Source organism: Arachis ipaensis, chromosome B09, assembly GCF_000816755.2.
Source record: "Arachis ipaensis cultivar K30076 chromosome B09, Araip1.1, whole genome shotgun sequence".
NCBI classification, from domain to species: domain Eukaryota; kingdom Viridiplantae; phylum Streptophyta; class Magnoliopsida; order Fabales; family Fabaceae; genus Arachis; species Arachis ipaensis.
This window is the reverse complement of record NC_029793.2, coordinates 113,083,785-113,097,545: the sequence shown is the minus strand read 5'-3', so window position 1 is coordinate 113,097,545 and position 13,761 is coordinate 113,083,785. Positions and strand designations below refer to the sequence as shown.

The 13,761-nt window shown below is 39.8% G+C and overlaps 1 protein-coding gene across 1 annotated transcript; it reads left to right on the top strand.

The window, feature by feature from the left end:
- LOC107619270 (probable 60S ribosomal protein L14) lies at positions 12,015-13,435 on the top strand. The gene is made up of 4 exons (XM_016321528.2): positions 12,015-12,159; positions 12,277-12,378; positions 12,478-12,720; positions 13,248-13,435. The coding sequence occupies exons 1-4, from the start codon at positions 12,157-12,159 to the stop codon at positions 13,299-13,301; spliced, it is 402 nt and encodes a 133-aa protein (XP_016177014.1). The 5' UTR covers positions 12,015-12,156; the 3' UTR covers positions 13,302-13,435.

Here is a 13,761-nt window from a genome sequence, read left to right as displayed (position 1 = left end):
ACCATGACTTCTCCTATGATGCAGGGGATTTGGAAACTGCCTGGATCCTTCAATTTCTGAGGCAATTTGTGTTGAATGATGGCACTGCATTCTTCAGTTAACAACACAGTTTCCTCATTTCTCCAGCTTCTCTTCTTGGTCATTAATTCTTTTAAAAATTTTGCATAGAGTGGCATTTGCTCTATTGCCTCAGCAAACGGAATGTTGATTTGGAGCTTCTTGAAAATCTCCAAGAACCGGGAGAATTGACCATCCTTTTCACTTTTCATCAAACGTTGAGGATATGGTGCTTTAGGTGTATAAGGCTTCAGGACCTCTTTTTCTTTTTCTTTTGTTGCAGCCTGTGTAAAAGATTGTCCTTGTTCCTTGTCTCTCACATGTTCCCTTGCTTCATCCTCTATGATTTCCTTCCCATTTTTGGTTACTTTAAGCTCAAGAAAATGCATAAAACAACTAAAACTAACAGAAAAATGCTAGTGAAACTAGCCTATGATGCCTTGGCATCAATTACCAACATACTGAAGCAGCTACAGCTGAATCAACAACAACCTCAGCCTCTCCCGCAACAACAATGTCAACAGTTGGTTCCTCTGAGAGTGTACGGAATATGTGCCTGCTATACTCATTACACTGATGAGTGTCCACAGCTCTAACAAGAAGACAACACCTTGGCAGCTACCCATAATTTCTACGATCGCCCAAATCCAGGATACTATCAACAAGGCGGTAATTATAACCAAGGTGAGAACTACAATCAAGGTTGGCAAGATAACTCCAACCAAGGATGGAGAGATAATTCCAACCAAGGATGGACAGACAACTACAACCGAGGAGGCAGAGACAATGGAGGAAATCAGAGGTGGAACAATAACAGACAGCAGAACCAAAACCAGCCTTACCGAGCACCTCACCAAAGGTAGTCCCAAGCGCCTCAGAACAACCAACAGCAGGCCCCTCAAATCACTTACCCCCTTCTTCTAATGATGAGATGCTTCGCTCTCTTGCGCAAGGACAGCAAGACATTCAGAATACACTTAACTCTACCATAAACGGTCTGAACGCTACTTTGCAAGCGCTCATCTCCCGGATGGATTCACTATCTACCCCCAACAATCAACTTTCAGACTCCAGTGCAATTCCTTCTCAACCTTTACCCAACCCCAAAGGTGGAATCAATGCCATTACTTTGAGGTCCGGAATGACACTGCAAGAGAGGAATCATAAGGAGCCAAGCTCAAAGGAAGACATTCAAGTTGAAGACATTGTTGAGGTAGAGGATGTTGAAGAAGAGGAGGAAGTACAAGACATGGTTGAAGAAGAAGTGGCTCAACGAAGGAATGGAGCACCAAAAGAAGATAAAGTTACAAGAGAAGCCATTCCCATTCCCATTCCCACACCTTGCTAGGAAGTCCATAAAGTAGATGGAGCTCGATCCCAAGATGGTGGAGATCTTCAAAAAGGTTGAGGTAACCATTCCCCTTTTTGATGCCATTCGCCAGGTACCTAAATATGCGAAGTTTCTAAAAGATTTATGCATGAATAAAGATAAAATACAGGATTTAGAAACTATTCCTCTAGGTAGCTCTATTTCTGCTTTAATGGGTGATATACCGGATAAATGTAGTGATCTGGGTCCATGCATGGTTACTATTACTATAGAGGGTGTGAAATTTTCTGATTACATGTGTGATTTAGGCGCGTGTGTGAGTATTAGGTCATTATCTGTATATGATGCTTTGAGGCTCCCTCCCTTAGAAAGGTCGGCAGCACGTTTTGTTTTGGCAGATAAAAGCATAATCTCGGTGGTAGGAATTGCCGAGGACGTGCTGGTGAGCATTAAGGGGTTAACATTCCCTATTAACTTCTATATTTTGGAGATGCCCCCTAATGACTTAGGAAGACCATCTTTCATCCTCCTTGGAAGGCCATTTCTGAAGACTTCAAGGTTCAAATTGGATGCTTTCTCTGGAATTTACTCTTTTGAGATAGATGGCAGAGCAGTGAGTTTCAACCTGGATGAAGCTATGAAGCACCATCCGGAAGATCATTTCATCTTCCAGTGCGACATCATTGATGAGATTGTAACTGCAGTCCAGCAAGAAGAAGTAGAAGAGCTGCACATGGCGCAAGGTGCAAGTGTGGGAAAACCCTCTGAACAAGATGAAGACACCTTGCCACCATCACCAGCTCCAGATGATCAAGTGCCTAGCAATGAGCAGAAAATGGAATTGAAGCCCTTTCCACCCCACCTCAAGTATGCTTACCTTGAGGATAATCAGAAGCTCCCAGTTATTATTGCAAGGGAACTCACTTCCCAACAGGAGGAGCAGCTGCTTAGTGTGCTGAGAAGACACAAGAAAGCAATTGGGTGGAGCTTGGCGGATATAGTAGGTATCAGCTCTCAAGTTTGTGAACACCGGATATTTTTAGAAGAGGGAGCAAGGCCTGTCCGTCAACCTCAAAGGCGGTTGAACCCCACCATCTTAGAGGTTGTCAAGAAGGAAGTGACAAGGTTGCTTAAAGCTGACATCATCTATCCAATCTCGGATAGTGAATGGGTCAACCCAGTAGAAGTGGTGCCCAAGAAGTCTGGAGTCACAACAGTGAAAAATGAGCATGGAGAGCTCCTGACAACTAGAGTGCAGAACTCCTGGAGGGTGTGCATTGATTACAGGCGCCTCAACCAGGTTACTCGCAAGGATCACTACCCCCTGTCCTTCGTCGATCAGATGCTTGATCACCTGTCAGGTAAATCACACTACTATTTTCTATATGGTTACACTGGCTATTTTCAAATTCATATAGCTCCTGAAGATCAGGAGAAAACTACTTTCACATGTCCCTTTGGAACGTATGCATACAAGAGGATGCCTTTTGGCTTATGTAATGCACCGGCTACTTTCAAAAGATGCATGATGAGTATTTTCTCAGATCTTATTGAGAGCTGTATGGAAGTTTTCATGGATGACTTTAGTGTGTATGTTGATTCATTTAACCTTTGCTTGGATAGTTTAGCTAAAGTATTAGACATGTGTGTTAGTTCAAACCTTGTATTAAATTTTGAAAAATGTAATTTTATGGTAAAACAAGGTATTGTTCTAGGACACGTTGTTTCTAATACTGGTATTTCAGTTGATCCAGCAAAGGTAGATGTGATTTCTAGTTTACCTTACCCCTCCTCTGTGAGGGAAGTCCGTTCATTCCTTGGTCATGCAGGTTTCTACCGGAGATTTATCAAGGACTTCTGTAAGGTAGCATTGCCTTTATCCAGACTGCTGCAGAAGGATGTTGAGTTTGAGCTGAGCGAGGACTGCATGGAAGCGTTTGATAAGCTGAAGATCGCCCTAACTCAAGCTCCGATTGTGAGAGGACCTGACTGGAGCCAGCCATTTGAGATTATGTGTGACGCCTCCAACCAAACAGTAGGAGCGGCGCTGGCTCAGCGCGAAGGTCTACTGAAGAAACATGGCATTGTGCACAAGGTAGCAACATCTTACCATCCTCAGACCAATGGGCAAGCCGAGGTGTCTAATAGAGAGATAAAGCACATATTGGAGAAGATAGTCAAGCCTCATAGGAAGGACTGGAGTACCAGACTTGTAGATGCACTCTGGGATTATCGGACAACATACAAGACACCCATCGGAATGAGTCCCTTCCGCCTATTATACGGAAAGGCTTGTCACTTCCTAGTGGAGGTGGAGCACAAAGCTTTCTGGGCTGTAAGGGAATGCAACATGGAATTTGAAAAGGCCGGTACTGAAAGGAAGCTGCAACTAGCAGAACTGGAGAACCTTCGACTCGAAGCATATGACAACTCCAAACTATACAAAGAGAAGGTGAAGGTTGTGCATGACAAGCATATCAAGAGAAGAGAGTTCAGACGTGGGGAGCTAGTTCTCCTTTACAACTCAAGGTTGAGGCTCATTCCAGGCAAGCTGCGATCAAGGTGGGAAGGCCCCTATAGAGTAGAGAAGGCAGAGCCATACGGAGTCTTACACCTGAGTTATCCCTCAAGCTCCAAATTCATCAAGGTCAATGGCCACCACTTGAAGCTGTATCATGGTGAGAAGATGAAGAACAATAAGGAGGTAGAGATCTTCTTCTGGGAGGATCCACCAATAGAAGAAGATTGAGCTTGTGGACCATCCAACTTAAGGACGTAAAAGCAAAGTGCTAGGTAGGAGGCAACCCACCATGGTATGATCGTCCCTTTTCATTCTTAGTTTTATTTTATTTTGTTTTTATCAATGTTCATTCATAATTATTGCATAATCACCTGCATTCTGCATAAAAAAAAGCATTCGACGCGCAAGCGTCTAGGACGCATATGCGTCATATGTGAATGCGAGAATAATAGGAATTGAACAGAGAGTTGGGCAGGAGTGGCGCTGAAACCATGCTTTGCGCACAAACAAGTCCACGCGTATGCGTACCTCACGTGTGCACGTCGCTTGCGCTTTCAGCAGCCCACGCATAAGCATCCCTGATGCGTACGCGTGACCCTGGAAATCGGCGTAAATAGCGTGCTGAACAGAGAGTTGTGATGGTTTAGGGCTAGAACTGTGCTAGAAGCACAAACCCCATCACGCGTACGTGTCCCTGACGCGCACGCGTCGTATGCAATTTTGGCCCCCAGCCCAGACTGAACAGAGAGTTGTGTGTGCGCGGGACTGTACTCGCGCGATTGGCACAACCAAAGGCAGGCGCATGCGTCCCAGACGCTTACGCGTCGCATGCGTCGCATGGTTCAACCAGTACGCCGCCAGATTTCAATTATTCCCTCCCCCAATCCTAATTCTTTTTCAATCCTAATTCTCCCTTATTTCTTCTTCCTTCTTTCTTCATTATTCCTTCTTACTATCTACTACTTTCTTCCTCCCTTTTTCATCTTCTACCTCAGGTTCTTTTCTTCCTCTGCTCTACTCTTTCATTCTTCTTTCAATTATTGTATTTATTTGTTTTTCTTTCTTCTAAATTTTTCTTTTAAGCTTAGTTATTTATGGTTTCTTTTTCATTCTTTTGTCATGCATTTTTATGTTGGCATTGGAGTTTTATTTGGGTAGTACCTTGTTTTCATTAAGCTTGTGGATACTATGAGGAGTGATTTGACAATTGACATTTAAATTTGGCTCTCATATACATTTGGATTCATTATTTTCATTCCTATTTTAATTTGCACACCAAGTGTTTGTGAAAAAGCTTTTATGGCATTTTGAATTTTATTTTGTTTTACTCTCCCACTTTAATGCCTCTTTTTCACAACACTTGTACTCCACATGTATTTGGGATTATCATTCACAATTGTCATCATACAAGTGCTCTTTAATTTGGCACATTTAATAATTGATGCTTGAGTTATGCTTCTCATGCCTATTACTTGCATCTAATTTTTATGAATTGCCTTCTTGCTCTTAATTGATGTCTTACCTACATGTTGTAGCTACCATGTATTTAAACGATCACCTTTTCTTTGGCATTCATTCTCACTTGGAATTTCTTCCTTCCAGTTCTTTAGTTATCTATATTTAACAGTCTCCTTCTTTCTTTCTTCCTTAGGCATGGGTACCAAGAAAGGAAAAGAGAAGGCCACTGACAAGACACCGGCAAGGAGAGGAACCAAGAGAGCTCTGGCTAAGGCACCACCATCTACCAGCGTCAAACCACCAACAAAGCGGGTGAAGAGGATCATTAAAGTTGATGAAGTAGAGAAAGTCTTTCCTGCACGGGACTCCACACGGTTCACTAACCGTTATTGCGAACAGATGTTCCCCATCCTAGCCGAGAGGAACTGCAACAATGAGCATCTACTCATTGTCCCAACACACTTTGTTGATTTTGTGGAGCCCCGCATCGAGAGGAGACAGTGGGGATTTTTGAGGAGGCAGCCGCGGGAGGCCAACTTATCATGGGTAGTTGAATTCTACTCCAACTTCTACTCGCCTACCCTGCAGACTGTCTATGTTCGTCAGCAGCAAGTCCCTGTCTCCGAGAGTGCCATACAGCAAGCACTGGATCTTCCACCTAGCCCAGAGGGATGGGATGCATATCAAGAAGCCTCTCTTAAGCACCAAATATATCAGTTCGACTGGGATAGCGTCCTTGGAGTTATAGCCCAACCTGGCAGTACCTGGATCTATGGGCAGCATCAGTCAAAATCCAAGAGCATCTCAACCCAGTCACTTACCTTTGAGGCTCGCGTGTGAGCACAGATTATGTCTCACTATATCTTTCCGAGCACTCACGAGTCCACCTTCACCGCGGACATGGCTGTTCTCATCTGGTGCATCCTGACAGAGCAACCTCTCAACCTGCCCCGACTCATCCGGCAGGCAATCGGACATGTACAGATTGTGGATAACCTGCCTTTCCCTATCTTGGTTTCAGATTTAGTCTCTGTAGCAGGTGTGTCCTACCGGGCAAGAGACACGACGGTCATGATCCCTAGGGCCGACCAGTATGTCCCGAATGGAAAGTACATCAGGCCACCAGTTCCCTCTGTGAGCCGGCCTGCAGGCCCATCTTTGGATACTCCTCCTTCTTCTACTCCACCATCATCCACACCACAAGCACCATCCATCCATCAGATGTTCCTTCAGATCCTTGAGAGGTTCGACCGGCAAGACCGGCGGATGGAGCAAATGGAGTACCGTAACAAGCGCCAATACAACTATCTGAAGGAACTCATTGTTGGTACTCACCCACCTCTAAAATAGAAGGACACCCTGGACTCCCCTTCATCCAGTAGCACAGGGAGCCATGGCGAACCAGACAGCGGAGGCAATGCTTCCAGTCCTACCTTACTCCTTACTGATGGCACGGAGGACCATGCCAAGCCTTAAGTGTGAGGAGGTCAGTCCTTGACTTTCGGAGGTAATTTCTCTCTCTTAACACCAACATTTGACTTTTTCTTTTGTTAGGTAGGATAGATTGCATGTATGTTTTGCTTGGTTAAAGTAATAAATTTCTTTTCAAGACCCTATTTTATAATATTTCACTAATTTAAATTGAAAATTTGTGTTAAACTTGTTTGAAGATTTTAATTTGGAACATGGTTTATAGCTAAGAACACACAACCTGTGAGATTTGAGCTTAATTATATGGTTACATTATTTAACCATGATTTTTATTCTTGTGTGTTTTCTTCTCTATGATTGTAATCTATAGTTTGTTCCATTTTATATGTCCATTGTTTAGTGTATTTGCATGCATGCATATAATTGAGGCCATCATTTGTTATTAGCTCACTTATCCCAAATAGCCTACCATTTCAATTACCTTTTTTTGCCACCTTGAGCCTTTTAATCCCCATTTGTTCTGTATTTTACCACATAACTAGCCTTAAGCGAAAAACAATTAATTACCCCAATTGAATCTTTGGTTAGCTTAAGATAAAGATTGTGTATCAATTAAGTGTGGGAAATTATGGGAACTTGGGTTGATGAAATAATGTTGACAAAAGTATTGGAAATTTGGGTGCATACTCATGTGAGACCAGAAAGACCATGTGCATTGATATGTTATGTTTGCTTTCATGTTCATCCAAAAAAAAAAAGAAAAAAAAATAAATAAATAAAATAAATTATTACAATATAGATAAATAAGTAAATTAATAGAGGGACAAAATTACCCCAATATTAAGTTTAATAAAAGATCAATGCATATGTGGTGAAATTAAAGAAAATTTGATATATGAGTATGTGAAATATACAAAACTGAATTTATGGGTAGCTAGGCATGATTTTAGAATTACATAGAGTGTGTGTGTGTTAGGTGAGAGCTTAGGTTAGTCAAAGATTCATATTATAGCTCACTTGGCCATATATATATATCATCACCTTACCTTAGCCCCATTACAACCGTGAGAAGACCTCATGATGTTTGCATTGGTATACTAAATATTTGTTGATTGGTTAGATGAAGAACAAAGTTTTAGAAAGCATGACTAGAGAAGAGTAGAGTGGATTGACCCTAGACACTTGAGAGATTAGAGTGCGTATACACTATCAGTGAGGGTTCAATGCTTGATTCTATGTTCCCTGCTTTCATGAGCTATCTTCTTACAAGTTTACTTGTCTTTTACTGTATGATTTGAATTAGTGGAATCTGATTTATGCTTGTCTTGGAGAACTTGTTTACTTTTGACCAAGTAGATAGAAACATCTTAGCATATAGTTGCATTGCATGAGTCTTGCTTTCTCCCATTTATTCCTTTTGTCTCCTTGAGCTTAGCATGAGGACATGCTAATGTTTAAGTGTAGGGAGATTGATAAACCACTATTTTATGGTTTATCTTGTGCTCAATTGAGTGGTTTTTATCAAGTCTTTGCACACTTATTCATACAATTTGCATGATTTTACAATTCCTTCCCAATTTTGTTCTATGGTTGAAAACTTGCTTCCTAAGCCTTTAAATTGTGTATTTTAATTCCCCTTTATACAATTCGATGCCGCGATATGTGTGTTAAGTGTTTTCAGGCTATATAGGGCAGGAATGGCTTATAGGATGGAGAGGAAGCTTGCAAAAATGGAAGGAGCACAAGAAATAAAGGAGATAACCCGCGAGGATCGATGCGCACGCATGGCTCACGCGTGCGCGTGATTTGGAGATTTTCATAGCGACGCGTGCGCGCACCTGACGCATACGCGTGATAAGCGAGATTGCACAGTGACGCGTGAGCGTACCTAACGCGTACGCGTGACACGCGAAGAAGACTATCGACGCGTACGCGTGACATGCGCCATGTGCAGAAAATACAGAAGACGCTAGGGGCAATTTTGGGCTGAGTTTGGACCCAGTTTTCGACCCAGAAACACAGACTAGAGCCAGGGGACAAGCAGAGACTCAACACACATTCTCATTCGCATAGTTTTTAGTTTTAGTTTTGAATCTTAGAGAAAGAATACTACTTCCTTTAGGGTTCTTCACTTTCAAAGTTTTTAGAGTTTTATGCTTTTGATTTGGATATTGAGAAGAGTTACTGCCTCCATTTAAGTTTCTATCATTCTAGTTTGTTTCCTTATTCCCTTACTCTTTTAATCACCCATTAACCCTGTTCAGATTTACATATGGATATCTTTGATTTTGGAATTTATTAAAGCAAAGAACTATTTTTACCTTTAATTAATTTTCTGTTATTATTTGAATTTCCATGTCTTCTTTCCTTCCCCTTTTATCGTTTATGAAAATGGCATTCATGTTAATGGAGTAGACTCCCAACTTGACTTGGGAGTTGATTAAAAAGAGACCCTTGAGTTGGAATACTCAAGTGTTAATTGAAAATTGGAAGTTGTTGGCTGGCTTTCTAGTCACTAACGCTAATCCTTCCATAGAAGAGGATTAGGACTTGTGAATTGGGGTTGGTTCAGTTACTTGACTTTCCTTTATTCGGTAAGGGATAACTAAGTAGAAACAACAACCTATTACCATTACACTTGGGAAAATTCAACAAGGATAGAACTTCCAATTAATCTTCTCCCAGTCAAGGCTTTTTATTTCAAATATATAAAACCTCTTGTTAATTTTCATTACTTTTATTTATAATCATTTATTTTTCTGTTCTCCAACTCTAAAATTTCTCGAAAAACTCCCGACCAATAAATAGCACTCTTTTGTCAACTCGTTGGGAGACGACCTGGGATTTCTACTCCCAGTACTTTATTCTTAAATTGTGACAACCCTTTTTAAATTGATAAGCGGAATTTTCGTCGGTTAAGAACTGTACTTGTAACGCTGTTCTTATTATAAATTCTTAATCGGCAATTTTTCACCACATCAATGATCAAGACAAGAGAGCAAGAAACATAAATAAAACTACATTAAAATAAAAATTAAATGCTGAAATTAAAGAGAAAGTAAACTAAAAACTCTAATTCTAGAGAGAAGGGGGAGCTTCTCTCTCTAGAAAAACTAAATAAAAACATGTAAAAACCTAAACCTAAGTGCTCCCCCTTCATCCTTCTTCACTTTGACTTGAAATAGCTTCAGAAATGAGTTGGACTGGGTTTTGGAGGCCCAGAATTTGCCCCCAACGATTTGCAATTAATGAGCTAACGTGCCAGGACTTGTGCGTACGCACACTTAATCTTATGTCCACTATAGCAAATTGTATATCATTTTGAAGCTCCAGATGTTAGCTTTCCAATGCCACTGAAACTTTCTCATTTGGACCTCTGTAGCTCAAGTTATGATCAATTTAGTACATAGAGGTCAGGGTTGGCAGCTTTCCAAACCCTTCATTTCTTGAATTCTTCCACTTTGTATGCTTTTCTTCCTCACTTCTTCAATCCATACTTGCCTTATAAGTTTGAAATTACTCAACAAACACATCAAGATATCAAATGGGATTAAAGTGAATAAAATTTAGTAATTAAAAGGCCTAAAAAGTATGTTTTTACTTTCAAGCACAATTTAGGAAGAATTCAAGAAACTATGCTATTTCAATGGATAAATGCAAGAAACGTTGATGAAATCCACCTAAATAGAGCAAATATATATCATGAAATGTGGATTCATCAATCCTTCCCAAGTTTCATTACCTTTTCTAGTTCCCTAACAGCTCTCTCGTTCAACTCTGACCTTGCTTTTCTGATTTGCTGAGTTTTTGGGATACCCTTTTTCCTTTTTTTTTTCCTGATTTACTATACCATTACCTGATTCCAAGACAGCATTGTACCTATCACCGTTCATTGCTTCTACTTCAGCCTCCTCTTTTTAATATTGATCTCCCAGAATTATTATTTGTCCATCTCCTATTTGCTCTTGCTGATTTGCCCCTCTTTCTAAAGAATTTGCTGATACACTGGTCTAAGAGCTTCTTGCTCCTACTTGACTTGACTTTTCTTCTCTCTCTTGCTGTCTTTTTAGCTCTATTCTCTGATGCAGACTTCTTTTATGTGCCTCTCATTGCTTATCCATCTAGTTGTTCTATTCATACTTCTGCCTTTTAATGCTTGCCTTCCTTGCTTCATTATCAATCGATCTCAATCCAAGAGTAGTAAGTTCTGGTCCATATTTAGGGATATTTGGATTTACAATAGACATAGCTATTTCTTCAGTGTAAAATCTTTTATTATACCCAATTCTCCCACATTTGTAACAATAATCATGCAGTTTCTCATACTTGAATTTAGCCCATGAATGACTTCTTTCATTTTTTTTGAACTAAAACCCAGTTTTTAGTAGCAACTAAACATTAATTTCAACTCTGATACTCAAAAAATATCTTAGCATATTTCCTTAAACAAATGAATTTTACCACTTATCACTCTACTTAACATTGCTCCTATTTTTTTAGCATTGTTTGTATTAATTTTATCATAAGATAGCCCATGTATTTGAACTCAAATAGAAAGCTAATTATAGTTTACCTCATTAATGGATAGATTGAGACTCCACCATTAAAGACTCAATATATGGCCTTCTATTTTTCATGGTCATCTATCATACGCTTTTCTTGTTTCATCCTGACTTTTAAAGTTCAAAATGAAGGGGTTAGGTCCTGCACTAGTAATCACTGGCCCAACAACTTCTCCATGAAAACTCGACCAACTAGTTTTTTATTAGTGGCTCCTTCTTGATGTGTTGGAGACTCCTCAAGTTTAACAATGTTTTCTTCCATGCCACCAAGTGACATATCTTTCATGATTCTTGTATAAGTATTTTCTCTTGTAATGATCGTTAATTTTCACTTGTGATAAGCTAATAGGTGTAAACATGTTTATATAAATAAAGAGTTGAGTACAGAGGCTCTGCTTGTCGAAGAAGTTCAGCTCCACTTATGGAGAGTGTAAGGCTCCACTCTTTAGAGAAGTGAATAACTTCCAGTGTATTTTTTTTTTTTTTTGGTCAAGAATAACTTCCAGAGTATCAAATCCGAAGGATCTATTTTTTTTTGTCTTTAAAAAAAAAGGAAAGAAAAATGAGAGGGGCCCAATAGCCTAATACAATTTTGTCATAGTTTATTTTGGAAGTCATGGATAAAAACTCTTGTTGAATGTGGCCCAGGCCTGAACGAATCCCAGGGTTATTTCAAAGACAAAGCCCATCACTGCGATGAAACGCGCCTTTATAAAACTAACTACAAAGCGCAATACAAAACCCTAGCTTTCTCTGTTCTCACTCGCCTCCTCGCTCCGCCTCTCTCCAACACAAAAATGGTGAATCTCTCTCTCTCTCTCTCTCTCTCTCTCTCTCTCTCTCTCTCTCTCTCTCTCTCTGTGTGTGTGTATGATTGCAATCCTAACTAACACAAACACTGTTTACTATTGTCGCAGCCGTTCAAGAGGTTCATCGAGATCGGGAGGGTGGCCCTCATCAACTACGGCAAAGAACACGGCAGGCTCGTCGTCATCGTCGACGTTATCGACCAGAACAGAGTAAGCTAAAGTTCTAACCTTTTTCGCAATTCAACAAACCCCATTTCGCCCGTTTCCCCAAAACGCATCTGGGTAACGTCGTTTTGATGGCGCACGCAGGCTCTGGTTGATGCACCTGACATGGTTAGGTCACAAGTGAACTTCAAGAGACTGTCATTGACGGACCTCAAGGTTGACATAAAGAGGGTGCCGAAGAAGAAGGAACTGATTAAAGCCATGGAGGATGCTGATGTCAAGAACAAGTGGGAGAAGAGTTCCTGGGGAAGAAAGCTCATTGTTAGGAAGACTAGGGCTAACCTTAATGATTTTGATAGGTTCAAGCTCATGCTGGTCAAAATCAAGGTTTGAAATTTCATGATTCTATTTTTTTTAATTTAAATGATTTTAATATTTTTTTCACATGCCATGTTTTGGTGTTTTGTTAACTAGTTTGAAGTTTGTTAAGGAATGAAACTTATATTTAAGTTGTTATATTTATTCTAGTAATGTAGTTCATTAGTTTCCTAAGTCCATTAGAAGCTGAGGATACTTTGTTTAGATTAGTGTCCACATAATTAAGTGTATATATCTATAAAAAATGTGAAGAATTGTGGGAGAATTGTTATGATATGACCTCCTAAAAAATTTTCCTAGCTATTGTCCTAATTGCTCAACAAATGCTTGAAAATATTTAGTGCATTCCATATCCTGAAACATAAACAGGACTCTGTTTTGATTAGAGATTAGGAAGGTATTTAAGAGAATGGTTTAGGAAGATAAATCATTTTTATATTCTATCATCTTAATTAATGTGCATGTTGGCTAGTGTTCCTTATTGTTGTGATTGTTGTCCATGCTAACATTGAATTCTTTTGGGGGTAATTTTGCAGAAGGCTGCTGTTGTTAGGCAAGAGCTTGCAAAGTTGAAGAAGACCTCAGCTTAGGCGTTGTTTCTTATAGAAAAATGTTCAAATTTTGTTATGGATTACTTTCATTTACAGCTACTACACCTTTGATTGTTGTGAGCTTTTTATTTTTTGTTACAAGGTATCATTAATTAGACACATCGAGTTTTTACTATTCAGATTTTTAATCTTAGGGATTCATCATGTGAGGTGCTTTCTATTGTTGCTTCAATATTTCAGTGTTGATCTTTTCCAACCTTTTTATGTCAGATGTTAGTCGCTGGTTTAAAATTGTCTATTTTAAAATTAAAATTTGATAAACATGGAACTGATTTTGATGGTTTGGTTTATATGGTTTTTCTTTGAAAAGCAAGGTTTTGTTATAATGTCTTCTTCTATAAAAAATGACATGTTTTGTGTGTGTTTATCGCAAACTAACTATCCCACTTGTCAGTACCACCACCATCAACTTTCATATTAGCGAATACTTCTTGGCCTC

Excerpts from the sequence above, each read along its gene's own strand:
- LOC107619270 (XM_016321528.2), top strand. Across the intron at positions 12,379-12,477 it reads ACGTTATCGACCAGAACAGA|GCTCTGGTTGATGCACCTGA; the intron begins GTAAGCTAAAGT and ends TGGCGCACGCAG. Across the intron at positions 12,721-13,247 it reads TCATGCTGGTCAAAATCAAG|AAGGCTGCTGTTGTTAGGCA; the intron begins GTTTGAAATTTC and ends GTAATTTTGCAG.